This window comes from Mesoplodon bidens (assembly GCF_964165515.1).
Source record: "Mesoplodon bidens genome assembly, chromosome: 3".
Lineage (NCBI taxonomy): Eukaryota > Metazoa > Chordata > Mammalia > Artiodactyla > Ziphiidae > Mesoplodon > Mesoplodon bidens.
This window is the reverse complement of record NC_138178.1, coordinates 111,934,682-111,960,410: the sequence shown is the minus strand read 5'-3', so window position 1 is coordinate 111,960,410 and position 25,729 is coordinate 111,934,682. Positions and strand designations below refer to the sequence as shown.

Genomic DNA, 25,729 nt, shown 5'->3' with positions numbered 1-25,729 from the left:
ACAGGAAGATCCCACATGCTGAGGAGCGGCTGGGCCCGTGAGCCATGGCCGCTGAGCCTGTGTGTCCAGAGCCTGTGCTCCACAACGGGAGAGGCCACAACAGTGAGAGGCCCGTGTACCGCAAAAAAAAAAGAAAAAAAAAAAGAAAAAAGTTTTCCTCATGCTTCATTCTCTCATCTTATTATACAAAATACTGTTTCTGAAAGGAGAATGGTGCCTACCAGGGGCCAGGGGGAGGAGGGAATTCAGAGTTATTGTTTACTGGGTAAACAGACACAGTTTGGGAAGATGAGAAAGTTCTGGAGATAGATGGTGGTGATGGTTGCACAAAAATGTGAATGTACATAATGCTACTGAACTGTTATGTATATTTCACCACAATTTTAAAAATACTGCTTTTTATTCTCATCTAAAATGAATCACCTATTAGAGGGTACACTCCTCATTAGAGGTAAGAAAGAAAGAAATATACTGCTTAAATTTTAGGATATAAGAAACAAAGCCTCAAAGGAAAAGTAAATATTAACACCAATCTACACATTGTTGGTTTTAGAATATAAGCACAAATTAAAACAGGGTGATATAATCAAAAATCCTGTCCAAAGAGAGGGGCTGTTATCTCAGTAAACAAAGGAAAATTGCTTAGGGAAATCATTTTATCTGTGTGAAGTAAATTAAACTTTCTCAAGGTACCAATTCACAACTCAGGGAATAACTGAAAATTTATCTCAGTTTTACCAATAGTATCCACATAAATAATAAAAGAGTTCTGGAAACCTGCAACAGGCATTTCAAACTTCCAGGAGTACAATTTAGTCAATAAACATTTATAAACATTCTTTTTTTAAAAAAAATATTTTATTGGAGTATAATTGCTTTACACTGTTGTGTTAGTTTCTGCTGTATAACAAAGTGAATCACCTATATGCATACATATATCCCCATATTCCATCCCTCTTGCGTACCCCTCCCACTCTGCCTCCCTATCCCACCCCTCTAGGTGGTCACAAAGCACTGAGCTGATCTCCCTGTGCTATGAGGCTTCTTCTTACTAGCTGTCTATTTTCCATTTGGTAATTTATATATATCAATGCCATTCTCTCACTTCTTCCCTGCTTACACTAGCCCCTCCCTATGTCCTCACGTCCACGCTCTATGCCTGTCTCTTTTTTCCTGTCCTGCCCCTAGGTGCTTCAGAACCTTTTTTTCTTTTTTTTTTTTAAGATTCCATATATATGTGTTAGCATACGGTATTTGTTTTTCTCTTTGTGACTCACTTCACTCTGTATGACAGACTCTAGATCCATCCACCTCACTACAAATAACTAAATTTTGTTTCTTTTTATGGCTGAGTAATATTCCATTGTATATATATGCCACATCTTCTTTTTTTTTTTTTTTTTTTTGCAGTACGCGGGCCTCTCACTGTTGTGGCCTCTCCTGTTGCTGAGCACAGGCTCCAGACATGCAGGCTCAGCGGCCATGGATCACAGGCCCAGCCACTCCGCGGCATGTGGGATCTTCCCAGACTGGGGCACGAACCCGTGTTCCCTGCATCAGCAGGCAGACTCTCAACCACTGCGCCACCAGGGAAGCCCCGCCACATCTTCTTATCCATTCATCTGTCAATGGACACTTAGGTTGCTTCCATGTCCCGGCTATTGTAAATAGTGCTGCAATGAACATTGTGGTACATGACTTTTTTTCAATTGTGGTTTTCACACGGTATATCCCCAGTAGTGGGACTGCTGGGTCATATGGTAGATCTATTTTTAGTTTTTTACGGAACATCTATACTGTTCTCCATAGTGGCTGTATCAATTTACATTCCCACTAACAGTGCAAGAGGGTTCCCTTTTCTCCACACCCTCTCCAGCATTTATTGTTTGTAGATTTTTTAATGATGGCCATTCTGACTGGAATGAGGTGATACCTCATTGTAGTTTTGACTTGCATTTCTCTAATGATTAGCGACGTTGAACATCCTTTCATGTGTTTGTTGGCAACCTGAATATCTTTGGAGAAATGTCTATTTAGGTCTTCTGCCCATTTTTGAATTGGGTTGTTTGTTTTCCTGATATTGAGCTGCATGAGCTGCTTGTATATTTTGGAGATTAATCCTTTGTCAGTTGCTTTGTTTGCAAATATATTCTCACATTCCAAGGGTTGTCTTTTCATTTGTTTATGGTTTCCTTTGCTGTGCAAAAGCTTTTAAGTTTCATTAGCTCAAAATACTTCATTTTTGCTTTTATTTCCATTTCTCTAGGAGGTGGGTCAAAAAGGATCTTGCTGCGATATATGTCATAGAGTGTTCTGCCTATGTTTTCCTCTAAGAGTTTGATAGTTTCTGGCCTTACATTTAGGTCTGTAACCCATTTTGAGTTTATTTTCCTATACAGTGTTAGGGAGTGTTCTAATTTCGTTCTTTTACATGTAGCTGTCCAGTTTTCCCAGCACCCACTTATTGAAGAGGATGTATTTTCTCCATTGTATATTCTTGCCTCCTTTATCAAAGATAAGGTGACCATAAATGTGTGGATTTCTCTCTGGGCCTTCTATCCTGTTCCACTGATCTATATTTCTGTTTGCGTGTCACTACCATACTGTACTGATTACTGTAGCATTGTAGTATAGTCTGAAGTCAGGGAGCGTGATTCCTCCAGCTCCATTTTTCTCTCTCAAGATTGCTTTGGCAATTTGGGGTCTTTTGTGGTTCCATACAAATAGTGAAATTTTTTGTTCTAGTTCTGTGAAAGATGCCACTGGTACTTTGATAAGGGATTGCACTGTATCTGTAGATTGCTTTGGGTAGTAGAGTCCTTTTCACAATGTTGATTCTTCCAGCCCAAGAATATGGTATATCTCTCCATCTCTTTGTACCATTTTTAATTTATTTCACCAGTGTCTTATAGTTTTCTGCATACAAGCCTTTTGTCTCCTCAGGTAGGTTTACTCCTAGGTATTTTATTTTTTTTGTTGCAGTGGTAAATGGGAGTGTTTCCTTAATTTCTCTTTCAGATTTTTCATCATTAGTGTATAGGAATGCAAGAGATTTCTGTGCATTAATTTTGTGTCCTGCTACTCTACCAAATTCATTTCTTAGCTCTAGTAGTTTTCTGGTAGCATCTTTAGGATTCTCTATGTATAGTATCATGTCATCAGCAAACAGTGACAGCATTACTTCTTCTTTTCCGATTTGGATTCCTCTTATTTCTTTTTCCTCTGATTGCTGTAGCTAAAACTTGCAAAACAATGTTGAATAACAGTGGTGAGAGTGAGCAACCTTGTCTTGTTCCTGATCTTAGTGGAAATGGTTTCAGTTTTTCACCATTGAGAACGATGTTGGCTGTGGGTTTGTCATATATGGCCTTTATTAGGTTGAGGTAAGCTCCCTCTATGCCTACTGTCTGGAGGGTTTTTATCATACATGGGTGTTGAATTTTGTCGAAAGCTTTTTCTGCATCTATTGAGATGATCATATGGTTTTTCTCCTTCGATTTGTTAATATAGTATATCACATTGATTGATTTGTGTATATTGAAGAATCCATGCTTTCCTGGTTTAAACCCCACTATATCATAGCGTACGATCCTTTTAACGTGCTGCTGGATTCAGTTTGCTAGTATTTTGTTGAGGATTTTTGCATCTATGTTCATCAGTGATATTTGCCTGTAGTTTTCTTTCTTTGTGACATCTTTGTCTGATTTTGGTATCAGGGTGATGGTGGCCTCGTAGAATGAGTTTGGGAGTGTTCCTCCCTCTGCTATATTGTGGATAGTTTGACAAAGATAGGTATTAGCTCTTCTCTAATGTTTGATAGTATTTGCCTGTGAAGCCATCTGGTCCTGGACTTTTGTTTGTTGGAAGATTTTTAATCACAGTTTCAGTTTCAGTGCTTGTGATTGCTCTGTTTATATTTTCTATTTCTTCCTGGTTCAGTCTCAGAAGGTTGTGCTTTTCTAAGAATTTGTCCATTTCTAACAGGTTGTCCATTTTATTGGAATATAGTTGCTTGTAGTAATCTCTCATGATCCTTTGTATTTCTGCAGTGTCAGTTGTTACTTCTCCTTTTTCATTTCTAAATCTGTTGATTTGAGTCTTCTCCCTTTTTTCTTGATTATTCTGGCTGATGGTTTATCAATTTTGTTTATCTTCCCAAAGAACCAGCTATAGTTTTATTGATCGTTGGTATCATTTCTTTCACTTCTTTTTCATTTATTTCTCATCTGATCTTTATGGTTTCTTTCCTTCTGCTAACTGTGGAGTTTTTTGGTTCTTTCTCTAATTGCTTTAGGTGTAAGGTTAGGTTGTTAATTTGAGATTTTTCTTAGTTCTTGAGGTAGGATTGTATTACTATAATCTTCCCTCTTCGAACTGCTTTTACTGCATCCCATAGGTTTTGGGTTGTTGTGTGTTCACTGTTATTTGTTTCTAAGTATTTTTAAATTTCCTCTTTGACTTCTTCAGTGATCTCTTATTTATTTAGTAGTGTATTGTTTATCCTCCATGTGTTTGTACTTTTTACACTTTTTTCCTGTAATTGATATCTAGTTTCATAGCATTGTGGCCGGAAAAGATACTTGATACAAATTCAATTTTCTTAAATTTACCAAGGCTTGATTTGTGACCCAAGATATGATCTATCCTGGAGAATGTTCCATGAGCACTTGAGAAGAAAGTGTATTCTGTTGTTTTTGGATGGAAAGTCCTGTAAATATCAATTACGTCCATCTTGTTTAATGTACCATTTAAAGCTTGTGTTTCCTCATTTATTTTCATTTTGGTTGACCTGTCCATTGGTGAAAGTGGGGTGTTAAAGTCCCCTACTATGATTGTGTTACTGTTGATTTCCCCTGTTATGGCTGTTAGCATTTGCCTTATGTACTAAGGTGCTCCTATGTTGGATGCATAAATATTTACAATAGTTATATCTTCTTCATTCATTGATCCCTTGATCATTATGTATTGCCTTCCTTTGTCTCTTGTACTAGTCTTTATTTTAAAGTCTATTTTGTGTGATATGTGAATTGCTACCCCAGCTTTCTTTTGATTTCCATTTGCATGGAATCTCTTTTCCATCCCCTCACTTTTAGTCTGGATGTGTCCCTAGATCTGAAGTGTATTTCTTGTATACAGCATATATATGGGTCTTTTTTTTTTGTATCCATTCAGCCAGTCTATGTCTTTTGGTGGGAGCATTTAATCCATTTACATTTAAGGTAATTATCAATATGTATGTTCCTATTACCATTTTCTTGTTTTGGGTTTGTTATTGTAGGTCTTTTTCTTCTCTTGTGTTTTCTGCCTAGAGAAATTTCTATAGCATCTGTTGTACAGCTGGTTTGGTGGTACTAAATTCTATTAGCTTTTGCTTATCTGTAAAGGTTTTAATTTCTCCATCGAATCTGAATGAGATCCTTGCTGGGTAGAGTAATCTTGGTTGTAGGTTCTCCCATTTCATCACTCTAAATATGTCCTGCCACTCCCTTCTGCCTTGCGGAGTTTTTGCTGAAAGATCAGCTGTTAACCTTATAGGGATTCCATTGTATGTTTTTGTTATTTTCCCTTGCTGCTTTTAATATTTTTTCTTTGTATTTAATTTTTGATACTTTGTGTCTTGGCGTGTTTCTCCTGGGATTTATTCTGTATGGGACTCTCTATGCTTCCTGGACTTGATTGACTGTTTCCTTTCCCATATGAGGGAAGTTTTCAACTATAACCTATTCAAATATTTTCTCAGATCTCTTCTTTTTCTCTTCTTCTTCTGGGATCCCTATTATTCGAATGTTGGTGCATTTAATGTTGTCCCAGTGGTCTCTGAGAGTGTCCTCAATTCTTTTCATTCTTTTTTCTTTATTCTGCTCTGATGTTGTTATTTCCACTATTTTATCTTCCAGGTCACTTCTACGATCTTCTGCCTCAGTTATTCTACTACTGATTCCTTCTAGAGAATTTTTAATTTCATTTATTGTGTTGTTCACCATTGTTTGTTTGCTCTTTAGTTCTTCTAGGCCCTTGTTAAACATTTCTTTTACTTCCTCCATTCTATTTCAAAGATTTTGGACCATGTTTACTATCATTACTCTGAATTCTTTTTCAGGTACACTGCCTATTTCCTCTTCATTTGTTTGGTCAGGTGTGTTTTTACCTTGCTCCTTCAACTGCTGTGTAATTCTCTGTCCTCTCATTTTGCTTAACTTACTGTGTTTGAGGTCTCCTTTTCGCAGGCTGCAGGTTTGTAGTTCCCGTTGTTTTTGGTGTCTGCCCCAGTGGGTAAGGTTGGTTCAGTGGCTTGTGTAGGCTTCCTGGTGGAGGGGACTGGTGCCTGTGTTCTGGTGAATGAGGCTGGATCTTATATTTCTGGTGGGCAGGACCATGTCTGGTGGTGTGTTTTGGGGTGTCTGTGAACTCATTATGATTTTAGACAGACTCTGAGCTAATGGGTGGGGTTGTGTTCCTCTCTTGCTAGTTGTTTGGCATGGGGTGTCCAGCACTGGAGTTTGCTGGTCGTTGAGTGGAGCTGGGTCTTAGCATTGAGATGGAGATCTCTGGGAGAGCTCTCACCGACTGATATTATGTGTGGGCAGGAGGTCTCTGGTGGTCCAATGTCCTCATCTCAGGTTTCCCACCTCCGAGGCTCAGGCCTGACACCTGCCCGCAGTATCAAGACTTTGTCAGCCACACAGCTGATCCAGAGAACTTCCAGTAGCAGAACCTGCAGCTTGTTCAGTCCACAAAGAACTTCCTGCGAATCAACAATGCCCGCTTCGGCAAGTTCAAGTTCAAGAGCCACTCAGGGGAGTTCAGACTGGGCATGATCTCCTCATCCCACTATTCCAAGAACTGCCTGCATCTGCCTGCTGGGGAGAACCTGCAGAACACCTTTGATGAGCTGCTGTTGCTCACGCACCTGGGTTTTGGTGGCTTCGAGCAGCCTGCCCGCATCACCACCAGGAGAACAAGAAGAGTGTGTGGCAGTCCAGCAGCTGCCAGGTGTCCTGGACTTCAGGACCCACTGGCCAGCAGGTGCGCTCTAGCAGCAAAGTCAGCAGCCACCAGGGGCTGCACGCAGCCACCACCAGGAGTGTCAAGTATCTCTCCCCACCGTGGGCAGGGGCTGCCACATCCATGAGCCTCCTTTCTCCTTCCTCCTTCTCCTGGGCTACCAGCCAGCCAGGTGAGGCCCTGGGGAGGCCTCCCGCTCGGGCTCTTTGCCACCGGCCGCCTTGGTGACCATTCTTAATATTTAAAAATACAGAAGTCCCAAAACTACTTAAAAAAAAGAAGCAGACTATATAGAACACTTACTACAAAAAGGATGAATTATTTTCCTATGTTACTTCACTTTACCCCCATTTCATGCTTTACAATTTGCATCAACAAAGAAAAAGCCTCAGACTTCAGAAAGGTTATAAATCTATCTAAAACATCAAAAATACACATAATTATTAGTGACATTATAATATTTCCAAGCAATGTGTACATATTATCAAATACTTAATTTCTAAACCTTTTGATAATTGTCAGTGATATCTCTTGGTTATTTATTACCAATAAATAACTGATGTAAAAAGACATTTAAAAATTCCTTTATTTCCCCCAAAGTCCTCATATGTATATAAGAGAGATTTACAACTATTCCTCCATTGGGATGTAGGAAAATACTTAGAAACAGATTCAACATAAAAGCTAATACTAATATTAAAATCCATAGCATAAAAAACATATCCACTACCATACTGAAGTATTGTGCATTTGATGTAAATTAATGTTTACTGCCCTCAACTTTAACATTAACTAATTAGCAGGATATAAAATTTTCCCATAGTTGTATTTATCAAAAAGCCAAAATTTCCCGATATATATTCTTATTCAGCATTTACTCAATAAATTACTACTGAGTGCCTGCCACATATCAAGCACTATGCTATAAGTGCTGGAGAGCTATGAACTAAATAGCCGTGTTTTACCTAGACAATACTTAAGCACTACTTCTTTTCTAGAACACAGACATACATCACCACCTTTTCAAAGTGTCTTTATGTTTTGTAAACATGTTCATCCTGGAAATATTTTGAAAAATTTAGTTCATGAATTAGATCTCTAAAGGTAAATTTATATGTTTTTTAATTTAAAAAATTTAATGTTTTTGAAGAGACAAAAATGTTTGCCTGTCATGGAGTGTGTTTATCTGTATGGCAATAACAAACCATCAAAGATAGCATAAATTAATTTAAACTTTAAGAGTTAACTGAGGTGGCTGAAAGCACGGAACCCAGTGATGGGCGTGGGACGCTGGGGCTGCTGCTGCCGCCACCAAGAAGCCTGTGTGCGAGCGCAGGTCACTGTCCACACCGCCCTTCCGGGAGCCTGTGCAACCCACCACTGCCGGGGTCCCAGGATCCAGGGGCAGCTTCCCTGGGAGAACGCACGGCGCGCCTCGGGCTGGTGCAACGTCGCGCCGAACTCTACCGCTGCAGGCTCGCCCCGCACTCCATGCCCCTCCCTCCTATGCGGCCTGAGTGAGCCAGAGTCCCCGAAGAGGCTGCTCCTTTAACCCTGTCCTGTCTGAGCGAAGAACAGACGCCCTCCGGCGACCTACACGCAGAGGGGGGCCAAATCCAAAGCTGAGACTCAGGAGCTGTGAGAACAAAGAAGAGAAAGGGAAACCTCTCCCAGCAGCCTCAGAAGCAGCGGATTAAAGCTCCACAATCAACTTGATGTACCCTGCATCTGTGGAATACATGAATAGACAACAAATCATCCCAAATTGAGGAGCCAGGAGTCAGTGCTGTGCCTCTGAGGTGGGAGAGCCAACTTCAGGACGCTGGTCCACAAGAGACCTCCCAGCTCCACATAATATCAAACGGCGAAAATCTTCCAGAGATCTCCATCTCAACACCAGCACCCAGCTTCACTCAACGACCAGCAAGCTACAGTGCTGGACACCCTATGCCAAACAACTAGCAAGACAGGAACACAACGCCACCCATTAGCAGAGAGGTGGCCTAAAATCATAAAAAGTCCGCAGACACTCCAAAACACACCACCAGACGTGGACCTGCCCACCAGAAAGACAAGATCCAGCCTCAATGACCAGAACACAGGCACTAGTCCCCTCCACCAGGAAGCCTACACAACCCACTAAACCAACCTTAGCCACTGGGGACAGACACCAAAAACAACGGGAACTACGAACCTGCAGCCTGCAAAAAGGAGACCCCAAACACAGTAACGTAAGCAAAATGAGAAGACAGAAAAACACACAGCAGGAGAAGGAGCAAGATAAAAACCCACCAGACCTAACAAATGAAGAGGTAATAGGCAGTCTACCTGAAAAAGAATTCAGAATAATGATGGTAAAGATGATCCAAGATTCTATTTCCAAGATCCAAAATCTTGGAAATAGAATAGACAAAATGCAAGAAACAGGTAACAAGGACCTAGAAGAACTAAAGATGAATCAAGCATCGATTAAAAACACAATAAATGAAATGAAAAATACTCTAGATGGGATCAATAGCAGAATAACTGAGGCAGAAGAACGGATAAGTGAGGTGGAAGATAAAATAGTGGAAATAACTGCTGCAGAGCAAAATAAAGTAAAAACAATGAAAAGAACAGAGGACAGTCTCAGAGACCTCTGGGATAACATTAAATGCACCAACATTCGAATTATAGGGGTTCCAGAAGAAGAAGAGAAGAAGAAAGGGACTGAGAAAATATTTGAAGAGATTATAGTTGAAAACTTCCCTAATATGGGAAAGGAAATAGTTAATCAAGTCCAGGAGGCACAGAGAGTCCCATACAGAATAAATCCAAGGAGAAATACGCCAAGACACATATTAATCAAACTGTCAAAAATTAAACACAAAGAAATCATATTAAAAGCAGCAAGGCAAAAACAACAAATAACACACAAGGGAATCCCCATCAGGATAACAGCTGATCTCTCAGCAGAAACTCTACAAGCCAGAAGGGAGTGGCAGGACATAATTAAAGTGATGAAAGAGAAAAACCTGCAACCAAGATTACTCTACCCAGCAAGGATCTCATTCAGATTTGATGGAGAAATTAAAACGTTTACAGACAAGCAAAAGCTGAGAGAGTTCAGCACCACCAAACCAGCTTTACAACAAATGCTAAAGGAACTTCTCTAGGCAAGAAACACAACAGAAGGAAAAGACCTACAATAACGAACCCAAAACAATTAAGAAAATGGGAAGAGGAACATACATATCGATAATTACCTTAAATGTAAATGGACTAAATGCTCCCACCAAAAGACACAGATTGGCTGAATGGATACAAAAACAAGACCCATATATATGCTGTCTACAAGAGACCCACTTCAGACCTAGAGACACATACAGACTGAAAGTAAGGGGATGGAAAAAGATATTCCATGCAAATGGAAACCAAAAGAAAGCTGGAGTAGCAATTCTCATATCAGACAAAATAGACTTTAAAATAAAGACTACTAGAAGAGACAAAGAAGGACACTACATAATGATCAAGGGATCGATCCAAGAAGAATATATAACAATTGTAAATATTTATGCACCAAACACAGGAGCACCTCAATACATAAGGCAAATACTAACAGCCATAAAAGGAGAAATCGACAGTAACACAATCATAGTAGGGGACTTTAACACCCCACTTTCACCAATGGACACATCATCCAAAATGAAAATAAATAAGGAAACACAAGCTTTAAATGATACATTAAACAAGATGGACTTAATTGATATTTATAGGACATTCCATCCAAAAACAACAGAATACACATTTTTCTCAAGTGCTCATGGAACATTCTCCAGGATACATCATATCTTGGGTCACAAATCAAGCCTTGGTAAATTTAAGAAAATTGAAATTGTATCAAGTATCTTTTCCGACCACAATGTTATGAGACTAGATATCAATTACAGGAAAAGAGCTGTAAAAAATACAAACACATGGAGGCTAAACAATACACTACTTAATAACGAAGTGATCACTGAAGAAATCAGAGGAAATTAAAAAATACCTAGAAACAAATGACAATGGAGATACCACGACCCAAAACCTATGGGATGCAGCAAAAGCAGTTCTAAGAGGGAAGTATATAGCAATACAATCCCACCTTAAGAAACAGGAAACATCTCGAATAAACAACCTAACCTTGCACCTAAAACAATTAGAGAAAGAAGAACAAAAACATCCCAAAGTTAGCAGAAGGAAAGAAATCATAAAAATCAGATCAGAAATAAATGAAAAAGAAATGAAGGAAACGATAGCAAAGATCAATAAAACTAAAAGCTGGTTCTTTGAGAAGATACACAAAATTGATAAACCATTAGCCAGACTCATCAAGAAAAAAAGGGAGAAGACTCAAATCAATAGAATTAGAAATGAAAAAGGAGAAGTAACAACTGACACTGCAGAAATACAAAAGATCATGAGAGATTACTATAAGCAACTCTATGCCCATAAAATGGACAACCTGGAAGAAATGGACAAATTCTTAGAAATGCACAACCTGCCGAGACTGAACCAGGAAGAAATAGAAAATATGAACAGACCAATCACAAGCACTGAAATTGAAACTGTGATAAAAAATCTTCCAAGAAACAAAAGCCCAGGACCAGATGGCTTCACAGGCGAATTCTATCAAGCATTTAGAGAAGAGCTAACACCTATCCTTCTGAAACTCTTCCAAAATATAGCAGAGGGAGGAACACTCCCAAACTCATTCTACGAGGCCACCATCACCTTGATACCAAAACCAGACAAGGATGTCACAAAGAAAGAAAACTACAGGCCAATATCACTGATGAACATAGATGCAAAAATCCTCAACAAAATACTAGCAGACAGAATCCAACAGCACATTAAAAGGATCATACACCATGATCAAGTGGGGTTTATTCCAGGAATGCAAGGATTCTTCAATATATGCAAATCAATCAATGTGATACACCATATTAACAAATTGAAGGAGAAAAACCATATGATCATCTCAATAGATGCAGAGAAAGCTTTCGACAAAATTCAACACCCATTTATGATAAAAACCCTGCAGAAAGTAGGCATAGAGGGAACTTTCCTCAACATAATAAAGGCCATATATGACAAACCTACAGCCAGCATCGTCCTCAATGGTGAAAAACTGAAACCATTCCCACTAAGATCAGGAACAAGACAAGGTTGCCCACTCTCACCACTCTTATTCAACATAGTTTTGGAACTTTTAGCCACAGCAATCAGAGAAGAAAAGGAAATAAAAGGAATCCAAATCAGAAAAGAAGAAGTAAAGCTGTCACTCTTTGCAGATGACATGATACTATACATAGAGAATCCTAAAGATGCTACCAGAAAACTACTAGAGCTAATGAATGAATTTGTTAAAGTAGCAGGATACAAAATTAATGCACAGAAATCTCTGGCATTCCTATATACTAATGATGAAAAATCTGAAAGTGAAATCAAGGAAACACTCCCATTTACCATTGCAACAAAAAGAATAAAATATCTAGGAATAAACCTACCTAAGGAGACAAAAGACCTGTATGCAGAAAATTATAAGACACTAATGAAAGAAATTAAAGATGATACAAATAGATGGAGAGATGTACCATGTTCTTGGATTGGAAGAATCAACATTGTGAAAATGACTCTACTACCCAAAGCAATCTACAGATTCAATGCAATCCCTATCAAACTACCACTGGCATTTTTCACAGAACTAGAAAAAAAAAATTCACAATTTGTATGGAAACACAAAAGACCCCGAATAGCCAAAGCAATCTTGAGAACGAAAAATGGAGCTGGAGGAATCAGGCTCCCTGACTTCAGACTATACTACAAAGCTACAGTAATCAAGACAGTATGGTACTGGCACAAAAACAGAAAGATAGATCAATGGAACAAGAAAGAAAGCTTAGAGATAAACCCACGGACATATGGTCACCTTATGTTTGATAAAGGAGGCAGGAATGTACAGTGGAGAAAGGACAGTCTCTTCAATAAGTGGTGCTGGGAAAACAGGATAGGGAAATGTAAAAGTATGAGATTAGATCACTCCCTAACACCATACACAAAAATAAGCTCAAAATGGATTAAAGACCTAAATGTAAGGCCAGACACTATCAAACTCTTAGAGGAAAACATAGGCAGAACACTCTATGACATAAATCACAGCAAGATCCTTTTGGACCCACCTCCTAGAGAAATGGAAATAAAGACAAAAATAAACACATGGGACCTAATGAAACTTAAAAGCTTTTGCACAGCCAAGTAACCATAAACAAGACCAAAAGACAACCCTCAGAATGGGAGAAAATCTTTGCAAATGAAGCAACTGACAAAGGATTAATCTCCAAAATTTATAAGCAGCTCATGCAGCTCAATAACAAAAAAACAAACAACCCAATCCAAAAATGGGCAGAAGACCTAAATAGACATTTCTCCACAGAAGATATACAGACTGCCAACAAACACATGAAAGGATGCTCAACATCTTTACTCATTAGAGAAATGCAAATCAAAACTACAATGAGATATCATCTCACACCAGTCAGAATGGCCATCATCAAGAAATCTAGAAACAATAAATGCTGGAGAGGGTGTGGAGAAAAGGGAACGCTCTTGCACTGCGGGTGGGAATGTGAATTGGTACAGCCACTGTGGAGAACAGTATGGAGGTTCCTTAAAAAACTACAAATAGAACTACCATATGACCCAGCAATCCCACTACTAGGCATATACCCTGAGAAAACCATAATTCAAAAAGAGACATGTACCAAAATGTTCATTGCAGCTCTATTCACAATAGCCCGGAGCTGGAAACAACCTAAGTGTCCATCATCGGATGAATGGATAAAGAAGATGTGGCACATATATACAATGGAATATTACTCAGCCATAAAAAGAAATGAAACTGAGCTATTTGTAATAAGGTGGATAGACCTAGAGTCTGTCATACAGAGTGAAGTAAGTCAGAAAGAGAAAGACAAATACCGTATGCTAACACATATATATGGAATTAAAAAAAAAATGTCATGAAGAACCTAGGGGTAAAACGGGAATAAAGACACAGACCTACTTGAGAATGGACTTGAGGATATGGGGAGGGGGAAGGGTAAGCTGTGACAAAGCGAAAGAGAGGCATGGACATATATACACTACCAAACGTAAGGTAGATAGATAGTGGGAAGCAGCCGCATAGCACAGGGAGATCAGCTCGGTGCTTTGTGACCGCCTGGAGGGGTGGGATGGGGAGGGTGGGAGGGAGGGAGATGCATGAGGGAAGGGATGTGGGAACAGATGTATATGTATGACTGATTCACTTTGTTATAAAGCAGAAACTAATAAAAAAAATCTAGAAACAATAAATGCTGTAGAGGGTGTGGAAAAAAGGGAACACTCTTGCACTGCTGGTGGGAATGTGAATTGGTACAGCCACTATGGAGAACGGTATGGAGGTTCCTTAAAAAACTACAAATAGAACTACCATATGACCCAGCAATCCCACTACTGGGCATATACCCTGAGAAAACCATAATTCAAAAAGAGACATGTGCCAAAATGTTCATAGCAGCCCTATTTACAATAGCCCGGAGATGGAAACAACCTAAGTGTCCATCATCGGATGAATGGGTAAAGAAGATGTGGCACATATATACAATAGAATATTACTCAGCCATAAAAAGAAATGAAATTGAGCTATTTGTAATGAGGTGGATGGACCTAGAGCCTGTCATACAGAGTGAAGTAAGTCAGAAAGAGAAAGACAAATACTGTATGCTGACACATATATATGGAATTTAAGAAAAAAAAATGTCATGAAGAACATAGGGGTAAGACAGGAATAAAGACACAGACCTACTAGAGAATGGACTTGAGGATATGGGGAGGGGGAAGGGTAAGCTGTGACAAAGTGAAAGAGCGGCATGGACATATATACACTACTAAACGTAAGGTAGATAGCTAGTGGGAAGCAGCCGCAGAGCACAGGGAGATCAGCTCAGTGCTTTGTGACCGCCTGGAGGGGTGGGATAGGCAGGGTGGGAGGGAGACACAAAAGGGAGGGGATATGGGAACATATGTATATGTATAACTGACTAAATTTGATATAAAGCAAAAAATTAAAAAAAAATAAACCTGATAATAAAAGTAAAAAAAAAAAAAAAAAAAAGAGTTACCTGAAATAGGGGGTCAGAGTCAAGATGGCGGCATGGGAAGATGTGGAGTTCACATCTCCCCACAACCAGGGCACCTGCGGACGCTGGTGGGGACCTTGATGCCCAAGGAGACGGGGAGGAACGCCTGAGTGACTGGGTAGGATGTGGGGGGAGTGAAGGAAAGGAGAAATGGAGGCCAGACAGGACCGGCGCCCCTGAGGCGTGGCTGGGAGGGGGGAGGGGTTCCCACACGGGACCCCTGGGGAACCTGGGGAGCTTGTAGGATCAGCGGGGAGTGCGCCTAGCGTTTCCCCTGTCCACTCAGGCCCCAGGAAGCCTGCTGGGCTCCTGGGCCTGGTCCTTCGTTCTACAAGGGCCCCTCCAGCTGTGGGGGTCCAGGTCTGGTCCTCTGCCTCCTGGGGCCTCCTCTGGCCGCATGGCTCCAAGAGGCATGGGGGTGTGTGTGGTGAAGAAGAAACGCCAATGGGAAGGGGCCCTTCAGGATCAGAGGATCAGGGGGAACATGCCTAGAGTTTGCCCCGCCCACTCAGGCCCAGTGAACCTGCTGGGGTCCTGGACCTGGTCCTCTAACCTCCAAGGCCAGAGGCACTCCTGGGCCCCTCCTGCTGCACTGAGCCTAAGCCCCACCCCTTACCCCACCCCCAGGGTCTTTTCCAGCCCCATGGGTCCTAAGCATAAGCCCCGCATACTGCCTAAACCCCAACCCCTGCCTAAGCCCCGCCCCCCACAGCCAAGGCCTTTTCTGGCTTTTTTTTTCTCCCCTCTTTTTTTACTATTGTGGTTCTGTTTTACCTTCTGCTTGTTGTTTCAACTATATATATATTTTTTATTCTTTCTAACATATCTGTTAGTTTTCTAATCTTATGTGTTACTCTTTGTTATTGTTCTGCTCCTTTTTTTCTTCTATTTTTTTTTTTCCACCCTGCACAGCTTGCAGGATCGTGGTTTGTGAGCCCGGGGTTGGGCCAGAGCTCCTGCGTTGGAAGCTCTGAGGCCAAACCACTGGATTAACAGACAACCTCAGACCCCAGGGAATATTAATTTGAGTGAGGTCTCCCGGAGGTCCGCATCTCAGCACCAAGACCCAGGTCTAACCAACAGCCTACAAATTCCAGTGCTGGAAGCCTCAGGCCAAAGAACCAGTAAGAGCGGAACACTATCCAACCCATCAAAAAAAAGTGGGGGGGCGGTGACGAAAAATATGTCACAGATGAAGGAGCAAGGTAAAAATCTACAGGACCAAATAAATGAAGAGGAAATAGGCGACGTACCTGAAAAATAATTCAGAGTAATGATAGTAAAGATGATCTAGAATCTCAGAAATAGAATGGTGGTATGGATTTAGAAAATACAAGAAACGTTTATCAAAGATCTAGAAAAACTAGGGCTTCCCTGGTGGCGCAGTGGTTGGGGGTCCGCCTGCCGATGCAGGGGACGCGGGTTCGTGCCCCTATCCCGGAGGATCCCACATGCCGTGGAGCGGCTGGGCCCGCGAACCGTGGCCGCGGAGCCTGTGTGTCCGGAGCCTGTGCTCCGCAACGGGAGAGGCCACAGCGGTGAGAGGCCCGCGTACAGCAAAAAAAAAAAAAAAAAAAAAAAAGATCTATAAAAACTAAAGAACAAACAAACAGCAATTAACAACAAAATAACTGAAATGAAACATACCCTAGAAGAAATTAATAACAGAATAGCTGAGGGAGAAGACCGAATAAGTGAGCTGGAAGGGGGAAATAACTGCCAAGGAGCAGAATAAAGGGAAAAGAATGAAAAGAATTGAAGACAAGACAATCTCAGAGACCTCTGAACAAACACTAAACGCACCAACATTCAAATTATAGGGGTCCCAGAAGAAGAAGAGAAAAAGAAAGGGTCTGAGAAAATATTTGAAGAGGTTATAGTTGAAAACTTCCCTAATATGGGAAAGGAAATAGTCACCCGAGTCCAGGAAGTACAGAGAGTCCCATACAGGATAAATCCCAGGAGAAACACGCCAAGACACAAACTATCAAAAATTAAATACAAAGAAAAAATATTAAAAGAAAAAAAGCAGCAATGGAAAAGCAAAAAACAACATACAAAGAAATCCTCATGATGTTATCAGCTGATTCTTCAGCAGAAACTCTGCAGGCCAGAAGGGAGTGGCAGGATAAACTTAAAGTGATGAAAGAGAAAATCCTACAACCGAGATTACTCTATCAAGCAAGGATCTCATTCAGATTCGACAGAGAGATCAAAAGTTTTACAGACAAGCAAAAGCTAAGAGAGTTAAGCACCACCAAACCAGCTCTACAACAAATCCTGAAGGAACTTCAGTAGGCAGGAAACACAAGAGAAGAAAAAGATCCATGAAAACAAACCCAAAACAATTAAGAAAATGGTAATAGAAACACACATATCGATAATAACCTTGAATGTAAACGGATTAACTGCTCCAAACAAAAGACACAGGCTGGCTGAATGGATACAAAAACAAGACCTGTATATGTGCTGTCTATAAGAGACCCACTTCAGACCTAGGGACACATACAGACTGAAAATGAAGGGATGGAAAAAGATATTCCTTGCAAATGGTAATCAAAAGAAAGCTGGAGTAGCAATACTCGTATCAGATAAAATAGACTTTAAAATAAAGACTGTTGGGCTTCCCTGGTGGCGCAGTGGTTGAGAGTCCGCTTGCCGATGCAGGGGACACGGGTTCGTGCCCTGGTCTGGGAGGATCCCACGTGCCGCGGAGCGGCTGGGCCCGTGGGCCATGGCCGCTGGGCCTGCGCGTCCGGAGCCTGTGCTCCGCAACAGGAGAGGCCACAACAGTGAGAGGCCCGCGTACCGCAAAAAACAAAAAACAAAAAAACAGGGCTTCCCTGGTGGCGCAGTGGTTAAGAATCCGCCTGCCAATGCAGGGGACACGGGTTCGAGCCCTGGTCCGGGAAGATCCCACATGCCGCGGAGCAACTAAGCCCGAGTGCCACAAGTACTGAGCCTGCGTGCCTAGAGCCCATGCTCTGCAACAAGAGAAGCCACCGCCATGAGAAGCCCGCGCACCGCAACGAAGAGGAGCCCCCGCTCCCTGCAACTAGAGAAAGGCCACGTGCAGCAATGAAGACCCAACACAGCCAAAAATAAAATAAAAACAAAAAATAAATTAATTAAACAAAAAAACAAACAAAAAAAAAACCAAAATAAAATAAAGACTGTTACAAGAGATAAGGAAGGACAATATATAATGATCAAGGGATCAATCCAAGAAGAATATATAACAATTATAAATATATATGTGACCAACATAGGAGCACCTCAATATATAAGGCAAATGCTAATAGCCATAAAAGGGGAAATCAACAGTAACAGAATCATAATAGCATTAACTCCCCACTTTCACCAATGGACAGATCATCCAAAATGAAAATAAATAAGGAAACACAAGCTTTAAATGATACATTAAACAAGATGGACTTAATTGTTATTTATAGGACTGTCCACCCAAAAGTGTCCAGATATACTTCTTCTCAAGTGCACACGGACCACTCTCCTGGAAAGATCAAATCTGGGGTCACAAATCAAGCCTTGGAAAATTTAAGAAAAATGAAATTGAATCAAGCATCTTTTCTGACCACAATGCTATGAGATTGGTAATCAATTACAGAAAAAAAAACTGTAAAAAACACAAATACATGGAGACTAAACAGTGTGCTACTAAATAACCAAGAGATCACTGAAGAAATCAAATAAATAAAAAATTACATAGAAATGGGGCTTCCCTGGTGGCGCAGTGGTTGAGAGTCCTCCTGCCGATGCAGGGGATACAGGTTCATTCCCCGGTCCGGGAAGATCCCACATGCCGCGGAGCGGCTGGGCCTGTGAGCCATGGCCACTGAGCCTGCATGTCCAGAGCCTGTGCTCCACAATGGGAGAGGCCACAACAGTGAGAGACCCGCATACCACAAAAAAAAAAAGAAAGAAATGAATGGCAACGAAAACACGACGACCCAAAATGTATAGGACGCAGCAAAAGCAGTTCAACGAGGGAAGTTTACAGCAATTCATTCTCACTTCAACAAACAAGAAAAATCTTCAATAAAGAATCTAACCTTACACCTAAAGTAACTAGAGAAATAGGAAGAAAGAAAACCCAAAGTCACTAGAAGGAAAGAAATCATAAAGATCAGAACAGAAATAAATAAAACAGAACTGAAGAAAACAATAGAAAAGATCAATAAAACTAAAAGCTGGTTCTTTGAGAAGATAAACAAAATTGATAAACCTTTAGCCAGACTCAATAAAATCCAGCCAGCCAAATCAATAAAATTAGAAATGAAAAAGGAGAATTCATAACTGACACTGTAGAAATACAAAGGATTATAAGAGACTACTACAAACAACTATATGCCAATAAAATGAACAACCACAAAGAAAGGGACAAATTCTTGGAAAGATACAATTTTCCAAGACTGAGCCAAGAAGAATTAGAAAATATAAACAGACTTATCACAAGTAATGAAATTGAAAGCGTAATTAAAAATCTTCCAGCAAACAAAGGTCCAGGACCAGATGGCTTCACAAGCTAATTCTATCAGACATTTAGAGAAGAGCTAACACCGATCCTTCTCAAACTCTTCCAAAAAACTGCAGAGGGTGTACTACACCCAAATTCATTCTACGAAGTCACCATCATCCTGATACTAAAACCAGACAAAGATATCACAAAAAAAGAAAATTACAGACCAATATCACTGATGAACATAGAAGCAAAAATCCTCAATACTACCAAACAGAATCCAGCAACACATTAGAATGATCACACAGCATGATCAAGTGGGATTTATCCCAGGAGTGCAAGGATTATTCAGTATATGCAAATCAATCAGCGTGATACACCATATTAACAAATTAAGGAATAAAAACTATATGATCATCTCAATAGATGCAGAAAAGTCTTTTGACAAAATTCAACACCCGTTTATGATAAAAAATCTCCAGAAAATGGGCACAGAGGGAACCTACCTAAAAATAATAAAAGCCATATATGACAAACCCACAGCAAACGTCATACTAAATGGTGAAAAACTGAAAGCATTTCCACTAAGATAGGAACAAGACAAGGATGTCCATTCTCGCCACTCTTATTCAGCATAGTTTTGGAAGTCCTTGTCACGGCGATCAGAGAAGAAAATGGAATACAAATTGGAAAAGAAGAAGTAAAACTGTCACTGTTGGTAGATGACATTATACTATACACAGATGATCCTAAAGATGCCACTAGAAAACTACTAGAACTAATCATTGAATTTGGTAAGGTTGCAGGATACCAAATTAATGCATAGAAATCTGGCATTCCTATACACTAATGATGAAAAATTTGAAAGAAAAATTAAGGAAACACTTCCATTTACCATTGCAACAAAAAGAATAAAATACCTAGGAATAAACCTACCTAAGGAAGTGAAAGACTTGTAATCAGAAAACTATAAAACACTTATGAAAGAAATCAAAGATGACATAAACACACCGAGAAATATACCATGTTCTTGGATTCAAAGAATCAATATTGTGAAAATGACTATACTACCCAAAGCAATGTACAGATTCAATGCAATCCCCATCAAACTACCAATGGCATTCTTCACAGAATTAGAACAAAAAATTTTACAATTTGTATGGAAACCCAAAAGACCCCAAAAAGCCAAAGCAATCTTGAGAAAGATAAGCAGAGCTGGAGGTATCAGGCTCCCCAACTTCAAACTATACTACAAAGCTAAAGTAATCAAGATAGTATGGTACTGGCAGAAAAACAGAAATATAGATGAATGGAACATGATAGAAAGCCTAGAGATCAACCCATGCACATATGGTCACCTAATTTATGAAAAAGGAGGAAAGAACATACAATGGAGAAAAGACAGCCTCTTCAATAAGTGGTGCTGGGAAAACTGGACAGCTACATGAAAAAGAATAAAATTGTAACACTCCCTAACACCATACACAAAAATAAACTCAAAATGGATTAAATACCTAAATATAAGACTGGACACTATAAAACTCTTGGAGGAAAACATAGGCAGAACACTCCGTGACATATATCATAGCAAGATCCTTTTTGACCCACCTCCTACAGAAATGGAAATAAAAACAAAAATAAACAAATGGGACCTAATGAAACTTAAAAGTTTTTGCACAGCAAAGGAAACCATAAATAAGATGAAAAGACAACCCTTGGAATGGGAAAAAATACTTGCTAATGAAGCAACTGACAAAGGATTATCTCCAAAATATACAAACAGCTCATGCAACTCAGTATCAAAAAAACAAACAACCCAATTGAAAAATGGGCAGAAGACCTAAACAGACATTTCACCAGAGAAGATATACAGATTGCCGAAAAACACATGAAAGGATACTCAACATCACTAATCATTAGAGAAATGCAAGGCAAAACTACAATGAGGTATCACCTCACACCAGTCAGAATGGCCATCATCAAAAAATCTACAAACAATAAATGCTGGAGAGGGTGTGGAGAAAAGGGAACCCTCTTACACTGCACTGTTGGTGGGAATGTAGATTGATACAGCCACTAAGGAGAAAAATATGGAGGTTCCTTAAAAAAGTAAAAATAGAACTACCCTACGACCCAGCAATCCCACTACTGGGCATATACCCTGAGAAAACTGTAATTCAAAAAGAGCCATGTACCACAATGTTCACTGCAGCTCTATTTACAAGAGCCAGGACATGGAAGGAACCTAAGTGTCCATCAACAGATGAATGGATAAAGAAGATGTGGCACATGTATACAATGGAATATTACTCAGCCATAAAAGGAAATGAAATTGAGTTATTTGTAGTGAGGTGGATGGACCTAGAGTCTGTCATACAGAGTGAAGTCAGAAAGAGAAAAACAAATACCGTATGGTAACACATATATATGGAATCTAAAAAAAAAAAAAAAAAGGTTCTGAAGAACCTAGGGGCAGGACAGGAATAAAGATGCAGATGTAGAGAATGGACTTGAGGACACGGGGAGTGGGAAGGGTAAGCTGGGATGAAGTGAGAGAGTGGCATGGACATATATACAGTACCACAAGTAAAACAGATAGCTAGTGGGAAGCAGCCGCATAGCACAGGGTGATGAGCTCAGTGCTTTATGACCACCTAGAGGGGTGGGATAGGGAGGGTAGGAGGGAGACGCAAAAGGAAGGAGATATGGGGATATATGTATAGCTGATTCACTTTGTTATAAAGCAGAAACTAACACACCATTGCAAAGCAATTATACTCCAATAAAGTTGTTAAAAAAAAACTCTTAGAGGAAAACATAGGAAAAACACTCTATGACATAAACTACAGGAAGATCTTTCTTACCCACCTCCTAGAGTAATGAAAATAAAAACAAAAATAAACAAATGGGACCTAAGGAAACTTAAAAGCTTTTGCTCAGCAAAGGAATCCATAAACAAGATGAAAAGACAAACCTCAGTTTGGGAGAAAATATTTGCAAATGAATCAATGGACAAAGGATTACACTCCAAAGTATATAAACAGCTCATGGAGCTCAATATAAAGAAAACAAACACCTCAGTTAAAAGATGGGCCGAAGACCTAAATTTCACCAATAAGATGCTCTACATCACTATTTATTAGATAAATGCAAATCAGAACTACAGTGAGGTATCACCTCACACTGATCAGAACAGCCATCATCAAAAAATCTTCAAACAATAAATGCTGGAGAGGGTGTGGAGAAAAGGGAACCCTCTTGCACTGTTGGTGGGAATGTAAACTGATCCAGCCACTAGGGAGAACAATATGGAGGTTTCTTAAAAAACTAAAAATAGAACTACCATATGACCCAGCAATCCCACTACTGGGCATATACCCTGAGAAAACCACAATTCAAGAAGAGTCATGTACTACAATGTTCATCGCAGCACTATTTACAATAGGCAGGACATGGAAGCAATCTAAGTGTCCACTGACAGACGAATGGATAAAGAAGATGTGGCACATATATACAATGGAATATTACTCAGCCATAAAAAGGAATGAAATTGGGTCTTTTGAGAGATGTGGATGGACCTAGAGTCTGTCATACAGAGTGAAGTAAACCAGAAAGAGAAAAACAAATATCATATATGAACGCATATACATGGAATCTAGAAAAATGGTACAGATGAACCTATTTGTAGGGCAGGAATAGAGATGTAGACGTAGAGAACAGACATGTGGACATGAGGGTAAGGGGAGGGTGGGACGAACTGGGAGATTAGGTTTGACATAAATACACTACCATGTGTAAAACAGATAGCTAGTGGAAACCTTATATAGCACAGGGAGCTCAGTTTGGTGCTCTGTGACGACCTAGATGGGTGGGATGGGGGGTGGGAGTTCCAATAGGGAGGGGATATGGGTGTGCATATAGCTGATTCACTTCATTGTACAGCAGAAACTAACACAACATTGTGAAGCAATTTTACTACAAAAAAAAAAAAAAAAAAAAAGAGTTACCTGAAATAGGAATATTCTGTGAGACTGATAACTGCACATCTCCAGTTCCTGGTGGCATGTCAACAACTAAATAGTCCAGTTGACCCCAATCTACCTAAAAACCAAGATGACACAAATAACATCACTGTATAAACAAATGTGGTGAATAGTGACATAAACAAAAATAAATGAATTAATAACAAAGCTAAAATAATAGCTTTCAGTTGAGCCATTAGTAAATGCCAGGGACTGTGCTGAGGGCTGATAAATAAGAAACAATCTTTGCCTCTAGCAGACCTTTTCTGACCGATAAGGTTAAATTTTCAAATGACACCACAAAACACACACATACCATAATGGCGAACCCCTTGCACAGTGGACTTCTATTCAGGACCACTCATTTATTTTCACTGAAAATAGCCCGTATTTTACCTAAGGAGGTCTTAGCTTTTTGTCCTTTGTGGGTTTTGGTACAGTGTTTCCTATAGCAGATCTTAATATAATTTTTTTAAGTTTATTATTTTTCCTTCATAAAACACACTAATAATGAAAACCAAAACTTAATAAGAAAACTTTAGAAATATACCTAGAGCTCCAAATTAACATTTTGATTATTTCTCTTCAGGCACTTTTCTAAGTATCTATATCTAGAAAATTCAGCTGTTTAACCAAGTCCTTAATGCTCAGCCTCAATTACATAGGGCTCAAGGGTACCTCAGGCTCTTTTCTCCTCAAGTGGTTCTTCCTTCTGAGTCCCCAGTTTCAGTGAAAGGCCCTAGGATCCCCTTAGTTACCTAAGGCAAAGGCTTGGGAAAACACTTAACTGTTCCCTTTCCCTCGCTATCCCCAGTTACTGATTATGCCTTCTAAAAATCTCTCAAATGTATCCATGTCTCTGTTTCTGCATGGCCAAGAACCAAAGAGGTCACAGGCATCTATCACTGAAGTCTCCCAACCAATCTCTCTGGTCTAGCACTGCCCATACAGTGTGTTCCTAACACCAGTGAAAATTGGTTTGATAGTGCCATTTTTTTGCTTAAAACTCTTCTATTGCTTTTAGGATAAAATCTAAGTTTTAGCTTCAGAACCTCTGCCTGGTCTTCTTCACTTGCTAATTCCTCCTCAGTCTTTAGGTCGTAGCTTGAAATTTACTTCCCATAACTTCCATTAAAGATTAGATATGGTGTTCCTACTATGTTGGAACAATTCTTCTAATCGTTCGTTCATTCATTCATTCATTCATTCACCCAACAAATGTTTATGGAGTACCTACTATATATTAGGCATTGAGCTAGGTATTGATAATTAAATGGTATCATGGTCCCTAGCCTCACAGAATTTACAATACAGAGGGAGACAGATATTAAGCTCATAATGATATAACCTGTGCAAAGAAGTTAGAGAAACTGAAAGATCAACATAGCTGAAGAGCAGTGCAAGGGGAAAGATGGCATTCATCGACTGTTATTTCAGTATCTGTCTTCCCATGAAACTGTAGATGACTTAGAATACGTAACAAAGAATGGATACATAGGAGGTGCTCAATAAGTTTTCTTTCAAGGAATGAATGAATAAATAAACACATGCAAAGATCCAAAATTTTTTAAATGTAAAAGTAAATCATACTGTGTATACAATCCCATATCCTGCTTCTTAAAACTTAATAATGTGAAATAAGCCTTTTCCATATAATCACATATTTTTAAAATTAAGATTTAGATGATATTGGGTCAGATGGATTCATTCATGTATTAACACATTTATTCAACACATATTTACTGAGAATTGACGCCAGGCACTGTTTCAGGTGATGAAGATACAGCAGTGAAAAAAAGAAAGGCCCAGCCACCAGACAACTAATGTTTTAGTGAGGAAGACAGGTAGATAAACAGGCAGAAAGACAAGCAAATCAAAGACAAGTGCTACAGAGAAAACAAGTACCCCTTACTATACAAAATTACTTGCTTCCTGATTTGGATATATCCAGATCAAATAGCAAGAGACAGTTTTAGGGACTTCCTGGTGGTCCAGTGGTTAAGACTCCGTGCTTCCAACGCAGG

The 25,729-nt window shown here is 39.7% G+C and overlaps 1 protein-coding gene across 9 annotated transcripts in view; it reads right to left on the bottom strand.

Moving 5' to 3' along the window:
• Positions 1-25,729, bottom strand: part of NUBPL (NUBP iron-sulfur cluster assembly factor, mitochondrial) — a 351,028-nt gene that overhangs the window by 50,088 nt on the left and 275,211 nt on the right. For all 9 annotated transcript variants that reach the window (XM_081229690.1, XM_081229694.1, XM_081229691.1 and 6 more), the window contains one exon: positions 23,691-23,784. In XM_081229690.1, the coding sequence (XP_081085816.1) occupies positions 23,691-23,784 (94 nt within the window). The remainder of the gene's footprint in view (positions 1-23,690; positions 23,785-25,729) is intronic.